The sequence below is a fragment of the Tachyglossus aculeatus genome, chromosome X2, assembly GCF_015852505.1.
Source record: "Tachyglossus aculeatus isolate mTacAcu1 chromosome X2, mTacAcu1.pri, whole genome shotgun sequence".
Taxonomy (NCBI): domain Eukaryota; kingdom Metazoa; phylum Chordata; class Mammalia; order Monotremata; family Tachyglossidae; genus Tachyglossus; species Tachyglossus aculeatus.
In genome coordinates, this window is record NC_052100.1 from 7,897,352 (window position 1) to 7,912,413 (window position 15,062).

The 15,062-nt window shown below is 42.7% G+C and overlaps 1 protein-coding gene across 7 annotated transcripts in view; it reads right to left on the minus strand.

Moving 5' to 3' along the window:
- The window catches only part of DOCK3 (dedicator of cytokinesis 3), a 477,519-nt gene that overhangs the window by 67,069 nt on the left and 395,388 nt on the right, over positions 1–15,062 (minus strand). For 6 of the 7 annotated variants that reach the window (XM_038770866.1, XM_038770864.1, XM_038770863.1 and 3 more), the window contains 3 exons: positions 6,121–6,206; positions 2,464–2,490; positions 2,127–2,222 (listed from right to left, as the gene is read on the minus strand). In XM_038770866.1, the coding sequence (XP_038626794.1) occupies positions 2,127–2,222; positions 2,464–2,490; positions 6,121–6,206 (209 nt within the window). The remainder of the gene's footprint in view (positions 1–2,126; positions 2,223–2,463; positions 2,491–6,120; positions 6,207–15,062) is intronic. The other variant, XM_038770865.1, reaches the window with a different exon arrangement.

A 15,062-nucleotide genomic window follows, 5' to 3' on the forward strand; every position in this document is an offset into this window, starting at 1 on the left:
AACTTGGTTTCTCTGACGCTTGTCCTCTCCTGGTTCTCCTACCTCTCTGGCGTCTCATCTTGGTCTCTTTCTCTGCTTCCCATCCCCCTAACTGTGGAGGTCCCTAAGGCTCAGTCTGGGGGTTCCTACTATTCTCAGTCAACATCCTTTTCCACAGCTTCAACTACCATCTCTACATGGATGACTCCCAGATCTACCTCTCCAGTCTCAACTTCTCTTTCTCTGCAACCTTGCACTTCCTCCTGCCTCCTGGACATCTCTACTTGGCCACGTCTGCTGGGGGTAAGGAGAAGGAATCGTTACAAAGCAATGTCCCGCTGACACCTCACACTCAACATGTCCAAAGCTGAACTTTGGACATGCTGAATTCTTCCCTCATAAATCCTATCCTCCCGCCCAAACTTTTCCATCACTGATGATCCCACCACCATCCTCCCTGTTTGATAAGCCCCCCAACTTAAGCTAGTTACAGTCTAGTGGGGGGATGTCTGTCTGTAAGCCCCTTGAGGGCAGGGATCATTCATTCAATAGTATTTATTGAGTGCTTACTGTGTGCAGAGCACTGTACTAAGCACTTGGGAAGTACAAGTTGGCAACATATAGAGACGGTCCCTACCCAACAACGGGCTCACAGTCTAGAAGGGGGAGACAGACAGCAAAACAAAATATATTAACAAAATAAAATAAATAGAATAGTAAATATGTACAAGTAATGATGGCATTTGTTAAGCGCTTACTATGTATAAAACACTGTTCTAAGCACTGGGGAGGATACAAGGTGATCAGGTTATCCCACTTCAATCTTAATCCCCATTTTACAGATGAGATAACTGAGGCACAGAGAAGTTAAGTGACTTGCCCAAAATCACACAGCTGACAAGCGGCAGAGCTGGGATTTGAACCCGTGCCCTCTGACTCCCAAGCCCATGCTCTTTCCATTGAGCCACACTGCTTCTCAGTTCTATTCACTCTACTGTACTCTCCCAAGAGCTTAATAGAATGATCTGCACAGAGTAAGAGCTCAGTAAATACTGACTGATTGACTGATGGACACCAGTTAATCTTCCCAACGAGATCAGGAGATAGCTCGCCTATGTGGTTCCTAAACTCAGGCCAAAAAAGCTCCTTGTCCAGTGTCAGACGATATGTCAGTGGCAGTGCAAAGAACGACACCCAGGGATTCCATTATATTTGGTCTAAGATTGGCAAATAACCTTGGAATTTTTAAACACAAATTAATAGCATTTATTTCCAAGGGGGTCAGTCACCCAGCACCACACATCACCTAGACAATAACCATAACATCATTTCTTCAGCACAGTAACCACTCTCCCAACCAGAAAGAAAAGAAATGGATTTTGCACTTCTTCCTGAAGGTTTTCATGTCTGGATTGAGCAGGGCCTTAAAGACAGTTGGCACAGACCCACTACTGCTTTTTCATGTGGAAAAGGAAGAAATCCTGAATACTTGCTGTATACTTTACCAATCCATCCAAGGAAAACCCTTGTAAAATGTTATCTTTAGTCCCCAGAGTTTGTGTTTCTCGGAACACTGTTCTTTGTGGTGATAGTAATCAAAAGCAGTCAGGTGTGGGCAGATAATGGGAAGGTTGATTCTTCTACAGTGCTCTTCTGCTGTTCAGAATGCCCTAAGTTGTATCAAATTCAGCAATGACTTCAGCCAAGCTGTGATCCCAGATACCACCACCACATCAAATTTAGACTCTGGCGCCTGCCAGTTGTAGCATGGATGCTAGCATTTAATAAGGCCCTTTCTATGCTCAGGTAAATCACAGTTTCAAAGGCTTAGCCTGAGACTGAATAGGCTTTCTTACGAGGAATCTAAATAATTGATTATGGCCATTTTAGTCTACCGAATGATCAGAGACCAGAACAAGTGGTAGACTCTTTCCCTTTCACTGTTAAATTGAGACGTGAGAAGCAATGACATGATGATGTATAAATTCAGAGTCTGTAGTGCTTCGGATTTTTATTGCACCTCGGCTCTCTCCTGCCCCTCAGAGAGACACCTTTGCCACCAACACAGTCTTGACCAGTGACTTCACAAATATAGGGCAGAACAGTTTTCTATCCTAGGAAACTAGCAATGGCTGGGCCAACAGTACCTGTAGTCTAGAAGACGTTCCATGAGACGAGTGACCGACATGACCAGGGAGATACCTGTCTCTCTCCATGTTTCTTGTTCAATCTTTTCCAGTAAGCTGTTAGGGAAGGAAAAAAAAAAAACAAAAACAACGCATGAGTTTCCCTTGGTGAAGACGGAATCATGGGCAAAAGGGATCATTTCTCTGACCCAGCACGGCTTTGCTTATCTTCTATTGTTTTCTGGGGAAAAAAAAAGAGGCTGCAGAGACAGTGGGGGATTTTTTTTTTTGTTTTTTTTTGTTTGTTTGTTTTGTTTTTGTTTTTTGAGGCACCAAATTTGCCAAATTACAATCTTACCTGGGATAGGGCCCAAAGAGCTGGGTTCTACTCCGTGCAGCAAGAAGCAAAGACAAGGAAATTATTGAACACGTAGTAAGAATAAAGATTTTTTCTTCTCACATTGCAATTTAAAAGAAAACAAGAAAAACATTATTCACATTAAGGGACGGTCATTGTGCTGCCACCAAAATGCTTCCCATAGTAGCGGACAGCTTAGAGTGGAGAGGCTTCTTGTTCCCCTAATCTTGGGATTGTCAGATTACTTTGGTCATCAAGCTCTGAACCATTCTAGGTGAACAAATGCATCACTAAAGGGGCTGACCAAAATGACCTGCACTTTAGACAATCTAGAGTAAGAACCTAAAGAAATTAATTCCTCTTAAGACAAGTGGACTGCTATCTGTTGCTCTCTGACACTGTGGGCCTACTGCATGCAGAAAGTTTTTGCCTCATGGATAGAGTACAATCAGAGGACCTGGCTCTAATCTCAGCTCTGCCACCTGCCCACTGGGTCACCTTGGGCAAGTGACTTCACTTCTCTGGGCCTGTGTTATCTGATCTGTAAAATGGGGATAAAATACCTATTCTGCCTCCCTCAGACTGTGAGGCCTATGTGCTCACAATCTGCTTATACTGTATTTAGCCCAGTGCTTTGTACAGTGCTTTGCACATAGAAAGCACTTAAATACCACAATTATTATTACTGGTAACAGGAATCAAATGGCTGAATACTGCTTCATGGAAGCAAGACCACAGGCAATAGTTTCTCATTTGCTTGCCTGGGTAGACATCTTTTCTGTTCTTCTAAAAAGCGTGGAAAATATCCTCTTTTCTGACAATTCTTTTTCAAGGAAAAAGGTCAGGCATTCAGAGGGCAGCAAATGTAATTCCCACAGCTAGTTGCAGTGATAAGATCCATGCATCTTATTTTTCAGAGAATTATGTTATCACCTCAGGGAATTTCCACCTATATTATTCAGCCACCTGATCAAGTTGGGCCTGGGTCACTCTACTTAGGTGAATAAAGGGATACTAGGAACATGTAACTTCACTCCGTGACTAAAATTAGCTGCAAATTATGGCAGCTGGTTATAATAACATTAACCCAAAAAATGATGGTTTATAAGCAGAATGCTTATTTTATTACTGGCGTTTGAAATAAGTGCTTACATGGTGACAAACACTGTACCAAGAGCTGGCCCACAGGAGAAAAATATCTAAAAGTGGGATGGGGAGGAATGATGACAGACATATCGAGGGGAGAAATAAAGGGGGGGTAAATACTGCAAAAAACCCAAAAACAAACCCATCAGAGCAACATCATCAAACAAAAGCATCAGTATATAACCACTGGCAGAGAACAGTCTTCATACATTCCTTCTCACTTCAGGCAGTGCTATGTTTGGTCCAAACTGTCACACCTTTCCAATGGTGTGAAAGTTAGGAAGACAAGCCACTGCCCACCCTGCTCGAGCAAGGGTGGTTCTTCTTAATAATAATAATTATGGTACTTATTAAGCGCTTACTATGTGCCAAGCACTGTTCTCGGTTACCGCCCCTCCTGCCCTCCAATCATCCCCTTCCCCACAGGTCCCAGAGCTCTGACTGGAGGTGGGGTGGAGGGGGGTTCCAGATAATTCAGCTGCAGCGGCCTGCACTGCATACTGCAGCAACAGCAGGCAGGGGAAGAAGACTGGAACGCCCAATAAGCCATTACAAAGTGTACGTAATTCTTCGGGCTAGGTTGTGCCTCGTGTACCTCAGTGCTAACAGTCTCAAAAATGATGCTATAATAATCTGTTTCCACCAAAATGGACAAGGTGTACAGTTAGGTGATTCTGATTTTATCTAATCTGGTGCTAGACCAACTTTGATGTACGTACTCTTTAAGTGAGTTACTTATTGTCATTTCAAGACAAAATGACAAATTTCTTTTGGATATTTGAGTTCCCAGTAAGAACCCGCTATTCCCTCAAGTGCTCCTGATCTTGTATGAGCCTAAACAAATTTTTAAAGGACGAAAAACGTTTTTTCACTGTCCAATTCAGAGCTTCAGACTTTCTGGTTTTTTTTCTGTGGTAGATGATACTTCTACTTGCAAATAACCATTGTCCTTTCTTTGCTTTAGAAGTTATTGACGTTGACAACCAAAGTGGGGAAAACACAGAATTCTGAGCTCATCTTAGAAATTTAAAGGAAATATATAATTTAATTTTTTAAAAAATGTTTCTTTGTTGTAGCTAATTCATGATTTGGCATATTATATTAAAAATGAGTATCTTTTCTTTAAAATGGAATTTAAAAGGAGATCTTTCAAAGCCCTACTGAGAGCTTGCCTCCTCCAGAAGACCTTCCCAGACTGAGCCCCCTCCTTCCTCTCCCCCTCCTCCCCCTCCCCATCCCCCCCACCTTACCTCCTTCCCCTCCCCACGGCACCTGTATATATATATATATATGTTTGTACATATTTATTACTCTATTTTATTTGTACATATTTATTCTATTTATTTTATTTTGTTAATATGTTTTGTTTTGTTGTCTGTCTCCCCCTTCTAGACTGCGACCCCGCTGTTGGGTAGGGACCGTCTCTATATGTTGCCAACTTGTACTTCCCAAGAGCTTAGTATAGTGCTCTGCACACAGTAAGCGCTCAATAAATACGAATGACTGACTGACTGAATGAATCTTTAAGCTTGAATCCTCACTCGTGAACTGAAATGGGCCTAGGTTTGGTGCTAACATTTTTTTTAATAGCATTTGTTAAGTGCTTACTATGTGTCAAGCACTATTCTAAACACTGGGGTAGATGCAAGATAATTAGGTTGGATGCAGTCCCTGACCCACACGGGGCTCATAGCATTAATCCCCATTGTACAGATGAGGTAATTAAGGCACAGGGAAGTTAAGTGACTTGCCCAACATCTCACAGCAGACAAGTGGTGGGGCAGGGATTAGAATTTAGGTCCTCTAACTTCCAGGCCCATGCTCTTTCCACTAGGCAATACTGCTCTTCTTTTTCTGGGATGATAAAATATTGAAGCCAGTGTGTAACTGAGGATCACTGTCAAATAGGGTCCCTCCTGACTATCTCACCATCTAGTGTATTGAGTGAGCTTGTTATGGGCAGGGAATGTGTCTGTTAATTTTGTTATATTGTACTCTCCCAAGTGCTTTGTACAGTGCTCTGCACAGAGTAAATGCTCAAAAAATACCATTGACTGATTGAGTGTTTGATCAAGAGAACTAGGGAACAGCTCACAAACAGAAAAAGTGACCAAAAAGAGGTCAAAGTTTACAATTTGACCTTTTCCTCTAACCTTGACCACACATCTTATGATTGGGATAAGAGCTAGGAGTTCTAACACAAGGAAAGTCTTGCCTTAATTTTTTGCCAAGCTCTTTAGTTATTTCAGACAACTGCAAACTGAGCAGTGCAAGGATAAGCCCATGTGATCTGAATGACCCCAATGAATTAGTTGATGTGATGCCAAGGCACACATTAATTCTCTCACTGTAAACCTACCTTAAAATCAGGCCAAAGGGGGAATTTATTAAGCCAGATAATGGCTACCTACATGGTCCAGGCCTTAAAGAAATATCCACTTTGTGATATGCCAGAGCAGTACCAAAAATACCCTGAATTACAGAGGATAAAAAGGGGCTGATGTGACTTACAGAAGGCCAAAGAGCTCCCTGTAGTTCTCATCTCCTTTGCCTTCCGACACCAGGCTGTCCAGTTTATCGATCAACTCGGCTTCCACCTAGAGTGAGGGGAAAGACTTATAAAAACAAGGCAATATTGCAAAAGCTGGAAAATACTGTCCCTGAGAAGGGGCAATGGTTGGGTTGGTTGTTTTTTTTTTTTTTTTTTGGATGGCTGATCCATTTTCCCTGCTCCCAACACATTCCAGGCATGTCTGCCTCTCTTACAACATCAAGAAAAAAAAAACCCCACCAAAAACACCCATGCTCCCGAGTCCGGGACGCCAACTGTCCCATTTGTTTCAATGAAGGGCATGGAAATATAAGCCTCAATTATTATTTCCTTGTACCAAGGAGAAAAACAAACATTCTCTGGAGAGAGAGGTATTTAAGTTCTCCAAGAAGTTGTTGGTAAGCTATGTCTTTGGCTCTCAGCAATACCCACATACATGGTCTTTATGTGAACAAATAACTTGGCTAGAATCTTATCCACTTTTTCCAGCTAATCACAAAGGATAGCTTGCTGGGAGACTAATCTATGGTGTGATTGCTCAAATGAATCGGTTGGGGCAATATGAATGAAAGAGAAAACACGGGAGAGAGGTTTATGAATTCCTCATTTATATATTCACTTTGAAAAGCATTCTCTCCATAGCATTCTCTCCTACCAACTACTTCCAATTCATTTTCTAGCACATGGTGCAATTTTCTCCATTTCTCCAAACCTAGATGCAATATTATCTTTGGTTACAACTCAGTTCCTACCTACAAGGACACTCTAAATGTATATTTGTTCTACTGAACGTCAGCCTTCCAAAGTTAAACCTGATTTAGGAAGTAGCTGAAATGGAGTTCAGTACGCCATTGTAAAGTGTGGGAAAATGAGGTGGTGCTTATCCACCGATTTGTTTATTTTAAAGAGAAGTAATTGTCGCATTGAATACACTTGACATCCAATGGAGAAGAATATGTTTCAAAGAAAGAACAGATCACTGAAATTAAACACCTAAAATTAAATTGTCAACAAATTTCAATTGTTTTCCCAACGTGAAATCATCTCCTTGGCAGCTGAAATCTCCAAACGACTCCTAGCAGATTTCCCTGCTGTCCACTCTCACCACGGCCTCCTCTCATTACTCCCTTCACCCTTAGAAGATTCCCCTGCCTCTCTCTCCTCCTCCCTTGGACCCCTTTCTCCTTGGTTCTTCCTTCTCCCTGCTTCTCTCTTCTCACCTGGCTTCTTTTCTATAAACAGTAAGGCTAAACCTTGAACAGATGTGAAGATTAACCAGACAATGGAGTTAGAGGCCCAACATCACAAAGGGTGTCACCTAGTTTATTGTAACAGGTGTAACATGTATGAATACCTGCCTCTGGAGTAGGTTTCCTAGGTGTGTGACACTAATGTTGATGGAAAGCAAGACTGTGAAATTGTAGACCAGGTAAGACCAGAAGATGGTTATGGAGTTATGAAAAGGGCAAAGAGAGAAATGACTGAAAAAACATATTCCAAAATAAGGTATAAGTGTTTGTAGAAAGACCTCGAAGAGCTGAATCAGTGACAAAAAAATGGCAGATAAGCTTCCCTAGGAGAAAAAGGAAATTAACCTTGGAAAAATAATCAACAATTATGAGATTATGGGCTCTGAGCTATAATTATCATAGCATTTTTTACACGTTTACCCTGCTCCACGTGCTGTGCTGGTTAGATACAAGACATTCATACTGGTTGCTGCCTCTGTCCCACATGGAGTTCACAATCTAAGAGGTAAGGGGGCATATACATGAACTTCTCTGTGCTTCGGTTTCCTCACCTGTAGAATGGGGAGGAATGACTTGCCCAAGGTCACTCAACAGCTCCAATGGTGGAGCGGGGACTAGAACCTCACTTCCAGACCCCATGCTCATTCCAATAGACTGTGCTACCCTTCGGCAGTGGAGGAAACTATCAGTAACAACCCAAGAACGAGATCTCAGTGTCACAGTTCCTGGGTTTTGAATCTGTGATTGAGTCACACTGCCTCCCACTGTCTAAGGCTCCTATGGAGTTCATAGATTAATCGACAGGTGAAAAAGTTCTACTGCCAGCTCAATAACTAATTTTTGGAGGGAGGAGCAGGGGGATTTAGGAAAGTGTGGGGCAGAAGGAGTGGGAGTAAGAGAGGAGGGATAGGCCAAAAGGGGAATCAGATTCTGCTATGGACTTTCTTCATCGGCACATGAGAGGCAGTGTAGCTCAGTGGATGACGAAAAGAGGGCCTATTCACCATATTCTTAGACTTCAAGTTACTCTAGTATAGAAAGAGTAAGGAACTGTGGAAAGATAGATTCATCCAGGTCTGAACACAACTAATCTTTTTCTTCACACTATTAAACTCTAGGTAGAGTAGCCCTCAAAACACAGGGGGAAGAAAACATAGGTTGGGACTTTTGGAGAAATGTGGTTCTCCGTGGGAAATTATGGGGACTGTCGAAGGGTGTTCGGGGGGTGGGGAGGAGAATGATGCAGATTTGAAGGAAATTTGGGAATTGTGGGAGTTTAGTAAGAGACAGTGATCAGACAACGTTTGATAAGCAAAACTACAGAAACACTGCTTCAATTTCACCAGCAGAATCAGCTGAGGAAATGAATAGTGGGAGAAGTCTGAGAATCAATCAATTAATCAGTGGCATTTATTGAGAGCTCACTGATTGCAGAGAACCATACTAAGTGCTTGGGAGAGGACAATATACCAGAGTTGGCAGACATGTTCCCTGCCCACAAGGAGCTTTACGGCCTAGAGGATTACAAAGAAGGAGGAAAGCCAGGGAACAGGGCCTCTTACGGATAAAGATAACTGATTCCACAAAAACCTGTCTTTTTGTAATTGGCCATATTGATCGTTAAAAGTTTGCAGCAATTACTTTTATTCTTTGGCTTAGCAAGAGTAAAGCGCCTCTGAAGTGACTTCTTGCTGTTTCATAATTTTCTCTGCCAGTGAATTTTCTATCAGAGTGTCTCTGTGCACAAGTCCAAATGTGATATTTTCAACGACCAAACAGACGTGCAAACTTGCCTTGAAAAATCAAGCTGTGTTTGGATTGAAGAATATTTATCGTTTGTGATGGCCTTTCATGCAGAAAGAACTCAGCTGGTCACTCTGTAGCATGATGCCTAAGACAGAATGGATTCCAGCTTGATCTTCCACAGCTATAATCTATTAGCTCTGTAGTAAAGCAAAAAGCCCCGTTCTATGCCAGTATGCCATTCTGTGCCAATCGACCATATAAAACAATGAAGGCATAGCAGAACAGTTCTGTACATTAATTAGATACCAACACTTAAGAATTGGTCTCTAGTCCCAATTTCTTTTTACAGTGGATGTGCATTTTGGAGAACCTACAAGGCAGAGGAAGGTATGGAACAGGACAGCAATACTCATTCCTCTGTCACATTTCAAAACTTTATTTCTAGTGCAATCAGAACCACAGACTGACAAGTTTACTTCTTTCTTCTTGAACTCATAACTAGAGCATGTATTTTTAAGGAAGACTGGATTCAAGATAATTTCTACCCCCAAATCACTTTTTAATGTTGGGACTAAACCCAAAATCCCACCAAAATTTTAAATAAAAAATGTATTAAGTTTTTCTGAACATTTCCACTGCCAAAATGGATTTAAGTTGATTTATGAATCCACCATAATTTTATTCTAGACAATTTAATTTAGGGTAACTGTGTCAGCCTCTCTACTGTCAATAGATGTGCTAAATTGCTAAACTGACAAACTGATGGTGGTGGAGAGAATGACAATTCATTAAGCAATTGACATAATAATAAACAATGGTATTTATTAGGCACTAAGTGCTTGGAAAAATATAATAGAGTTGGTAGCCTGTTCTGATAATAATAATAATAATAATGTCTGAACAGCATGGCTTAGTGGAAAGAGTTCTGGTTTGGGAGTCACAGGTCATGGATTCTAATCCCAGCTCCACCACTTATCAGCTGTGTGACTTTGGGCAAGTCACTTAACAACTCTGCACCTCAGTTACCGCATCTGTAAAATGGGGATTAAGACTGTGAGCCCCATATGTGGCAACCGATTACCTACCCCAGTGCTGATCTACCCCAACCTGATCTACCCTAGTGCTCAGAACAGTGCTTGGCACATAGTAAGCGCTTAATACCATCATCATCATCATCATCATCATAACAATAACAGTGTTTGTTAAGCACTGTGCTAGGTACAAGACATTCTGGCTGGTTGCAGTACCTGTCCCACATGGGACTCACAGTTTAAGTAGGAGGGAGAACATGTATTAAAACCCCACTTAACACACAAAGAGATTCCCCCCCACCCCAATAGAACCACAGAGCATAGGACTGGTGCAAAACAACTCTAGAGGTTAGCCAATCTATTATCCTACATTCAAGGAGGCTTAACTCAAATCATTCCTGGAAGATGGGTAGCTATCCTGTGATTAAAGATCTCCAGGGAAGAAGCCAGCATAACTTCTCTTGGTTATTCATTTTCCCTCTTCCTGAATATAGATTCCTCCTGTATGGTAGGGAACCTCTGTTTCTGCACCTGAACATTTCTGGACAGTGGAAGAGCTCCTACTTGTCCTTTCCTAAAACCAGGGATCTATCTCCACAAAGCTTTCCCCATTTTGCCTATTACTTTTAGAAAGCAGAGGGGGAAGAGAGCTGACTGCAGAAATTCTCATGGGATCTAAGTGTCCTGAACTTTCAGGAGGAAAAGCAGCATGGTTGAGTGGAAAGAGTCTGGGCCTGGGAGTCAGAGGACTTAGGTCCTCATCCCAGCTCCGTCACTTGCCTGCTGTGTGACCTTGGGCAACTCACTTCACTTCTCTATGCCTCAGTTCCCTCATCAGCAAAATGCGGATACCTGTTCTCCCTCCTACTTAGACTGTGAGCCTCAAATGGGACCTGATTATCTTGTACCCACCCCAATGTTTAGTACAGTGCTTGACACACAGTAAGCACTTATCAAACGCTATTATTATTATGATTATTATTAAGCTTCAAGCCAGAGAGTCTTCCTAGATTTACTACTGAAGTATATTGCTAACCATGTGCTCCCAGAATTTACACACACCTTCAGACACAGTGGGGCACAGAGAGTGGATATGATCTCTGCTGAGTTTCAGATGCACGAAACATGTAGGGAACACGTCACAACTTCTACAGGCTGTTTGTAGACCTTATGAAAAGGATTTGACACCCTCCATGCACCTGCTTTCTGAGACTTGTGAAAACAGCTGGGCTGCCCTGAAAGTCTGTCAAGACTCTAAAATGATTCTAGAATGATATGGGTGGCTGCTCAGGGTCCTTGTCTGATTCTTTTCCCATCACCAATGGAGTAAAACAGGATTTATATTACAGGCATGTCAAATCATGGCCTGGGGCCCACGGCTAAGCTCTACGTGGCCCTTGTAGGATAGCTAGCCACCATCTGGGCTAGATGCTGAGATGCTAGATGTGGCTCAGTGGAAAGAGCACGGGCTTTGGAGTCAGAGGTCATGGGTTTGAATTTTGGCTCTGTGTGACTTTGGGCAAGTCACTTAAATTCTCTGGGCCTCAGTTACCTCATCTATAAAATGGGGATTAAAGCCCCTTGTGGGACAACCTGATCACCTTATAACTTCCCCAGTGCATGGAACAGTGCTTTGCACAAAGTAAGTGCTTAATAAATGCCATTATTATTATTATTATTATCTGGGAAGCAGGAAGAGGTCATTTTTTTTCCCGGACTCTACCAGAATAACTTACTGATGCTGTGGCTGGGGACTGGCCTTGATTTCTGGAGTTCTAGAAGACCACTCTAACCACAGTTTCTCTACACTGGAAATCCTGGGAGTAGTTTTTAGCGGCAGCAGCGGCATTTAAACGGCACCTCTCTGTCTCCTGCTGCAGCCCTGGCTGTTCAGGGGGAGGATCATCTGGGTGAATGTGTGTGAATGAGCTTGGGAGTGAGGGTGGGGCTGAAAGCATGTGTCTCTCTGACTCTGTGTGCTTCTCTCTCTCTCTTTCCTTCACTCTAACTTTGTACTTGTCCCATGGAATAATAATAATATTGATATGTGTACTCAGGGCCAAGCACTGTACTAAGTGCTGGGGTAGATACAAGACCACCAGGTTGGACAAACTCCCTGTCCCAAATGGGGTGCCCAATCTAAGTAGAAGGAAGAACAACTTGCCATTGGAAAAAGTCCCTGATACACAGCCTGTTTTTCTCTACCCATTACCCCATGACACAAAAGGAGGGCTCCAAGGGAGATGCTCTGGTTTAGGGAGAGAAATAATAATAATAGTATTCATTAAGTGCTTACTCTGTGCCAAGCACTGTACCAAGTTCTGGGGTAGATACAAGATCATCAGGTCAAACACAGTTCTTGTCCCGTATGGAGTTTACAGGCTAAGTGAGCCCACTAATGGCCTAGTGGATAGAGCCCAGGTCTGGGAGTCAGAAGGACCTGGGTTCCAATCCTGGGTCCGCAACTTGCCTGGTGTGTGACCTTGGGCAAGTCACTTAATTTCTCTGTGCCTCAGTTACCTCAACTACAAAATGGGGACTAAGATTGTGAGCCCCATTTAGGACAGGGATTGTGTCCAACTTGATTAACATGTATCCACCCCAGCACTTAGAACAGTGCTTGGCACATAATAAGCACTTAACAAGAACCCAAATTATTATTATTAAGTCCTGCCCACTAACACTGCATCTGCAAAGCCTTGATAAAAACTGTTCTATTAACCAATTTGATTTCCTTTTGTTCTACTTAATAATAATAATAATAATGATGGCATTTATTAAGTGATTACTATGTGCAAAGCACTGTTCTAAGCGCTGGGGAGGTTACAAGGTGATCAGGTTGTCCCATGGGGGGCTCACAGTCTTAATCCCATTTTACAGATGAGGCAACTGAGGCACAGAGAAGTGAAGTGACTTGCCTAAAGTCACAGAGCTGACAATTGGCAGAGCCAGAATTTGAATCTATGACCTCTGACTCCAAAGCCCGGGCTCTTTCTACTGAGCCACGCCGCTTCTCACTTAATGAGTTAAGCTGTTGTTAATTTTATAAAGAATGTATTTGTTATCTGCAGCTTTTAAAAAGTGAGGCAACGCAGAACTGTATTAAGTGGTCACTTCTTCCCCGCACCCTGACCCTGGCTGGGGTGGGGGTAAAACTGCCCAAAATAGGGGAATGCCTGTTGTTGCTCTGCTGGGCACCCAAGAAGATAGGCAGATGATAATGAATGGTTTTTCAACAAGCTTCTGACAGAAGAACAACATCTTACATGGTGGCCAGGTTCAGTAGGAATCTTGAAAATAACTGGCTTTATATGGGCAGGGAAGAACTCAGAGGCTACCCTGGCAACTGCCTGCTGGTCTTTGGCCCTGTGGCAGAGCACTGGCACCAGGCTGCTGTCACTTTGGCCACAAATAGGTTGTGAATGCCTGTAACATCCAAGTGGCCAATTTGAAGAAATGAGTTTGACGAGTCTGATGTCCTAGACACAACTCACATTCACGTTATTCTGCAGGACCACGCTCAAGGACCCAACAAAGACTCTGAAAATTGATGTCAGTTTTCTTAGACCAGGGACTATATCCAACCTGTTTAACTTGTATCTACCTCAGCAACTTATAACAGTGCTTGACCCATAGGAAGCACTTAAATACTGCAAGAGTAATAATAAGGCAGAATACAATTCTGAGCCCCATGGTAACTCTTTCAAGGGAACTGATTGGGAACAGCATTTGAAATCCTGGCATCATTCACACAAGAACTCCTAGAGAGTGGTAAATGAACCCTGGAAGTAGAGACCCTAGAAGATACGCGGGTGATTATGATTACGGCTTTTCAGAACCATAACGGCATTATGGCTTCACAGTTAAGCTGAAGGAGACTAAGGTGATGTACATGCCCGCTCCAGCTAAGACCCCAGCGAAGTTAAGGATTTCAACCAATGACACAGAGCTGAAGGCTGAAACTGAACCCTACTACCTGGTCAGTACCATGTCTAAAAATGCAAAGGACAGAAAAAGAGACAGAAATCTGAATCAGGATGGCCAATACCCTCAGTTCTGCCAGACTGCAGGTATTCATTCCACATTCCACATTCATTCATAGAATATGATGGCAGAATTAAGAATGTTCTTCTAACAAGGTGCACCTGTCTGGAAAGAGTGTGATGCAGTGTCAGAAGAAATGGCTGTGGGCACGTGAGTGGTGTTGGATCAGGGGTTAATCCTTCAATGCACGTTTTCCTTAATGCAGCATTCTGCAAGAAAGCAACTCCTGCCTTATAGGAAAAATAGGTAGATGTCCTTTGGGAGATTATGGTCAGGCTGTAGACTGTACACTCCTTGATGGCAGGGATCATATCTACCAACTGTGTTGTACTGTACTCTCCCAAGCGCTTAGTACAGTGCTCTGCACAGTAAGCACCCACTAAATACCATTGATTGGGTGACAGTGGGAGAGAATGGTAGCTTCCAACCTTCTTTATGGCTGCGAGACAGACTTGTCACAAATGCCACATCTGACTAGACAACAATACTATCTTAACTTCAAAAGGCAAGATCACAGATACTGAGGTTCTGTAATGAGGCCAGCATAGAAGAAATGCCCACCACATCACAGCACTGCTGGAGGAGACATGTAAGGAGAATGGGTGATGGCAGGGAACCCAAACACCCACTCTAGGGTGAGCTGAAGTGGGGAAACTGTAAACAGGGTGGGCAGAAATGCTCTAAAGACACAATAAAGCGAATCCATAAATAATGTGGCATGGCAGTGAGAGGCAGCAGCAGAAGGCAGATTAACCTGGTGAAAAGCAATCAGAAAAGATTTCCACCGGCCGCCTCAGGACTGTTACCACTCGAAAGGGGTAAAATGGAATG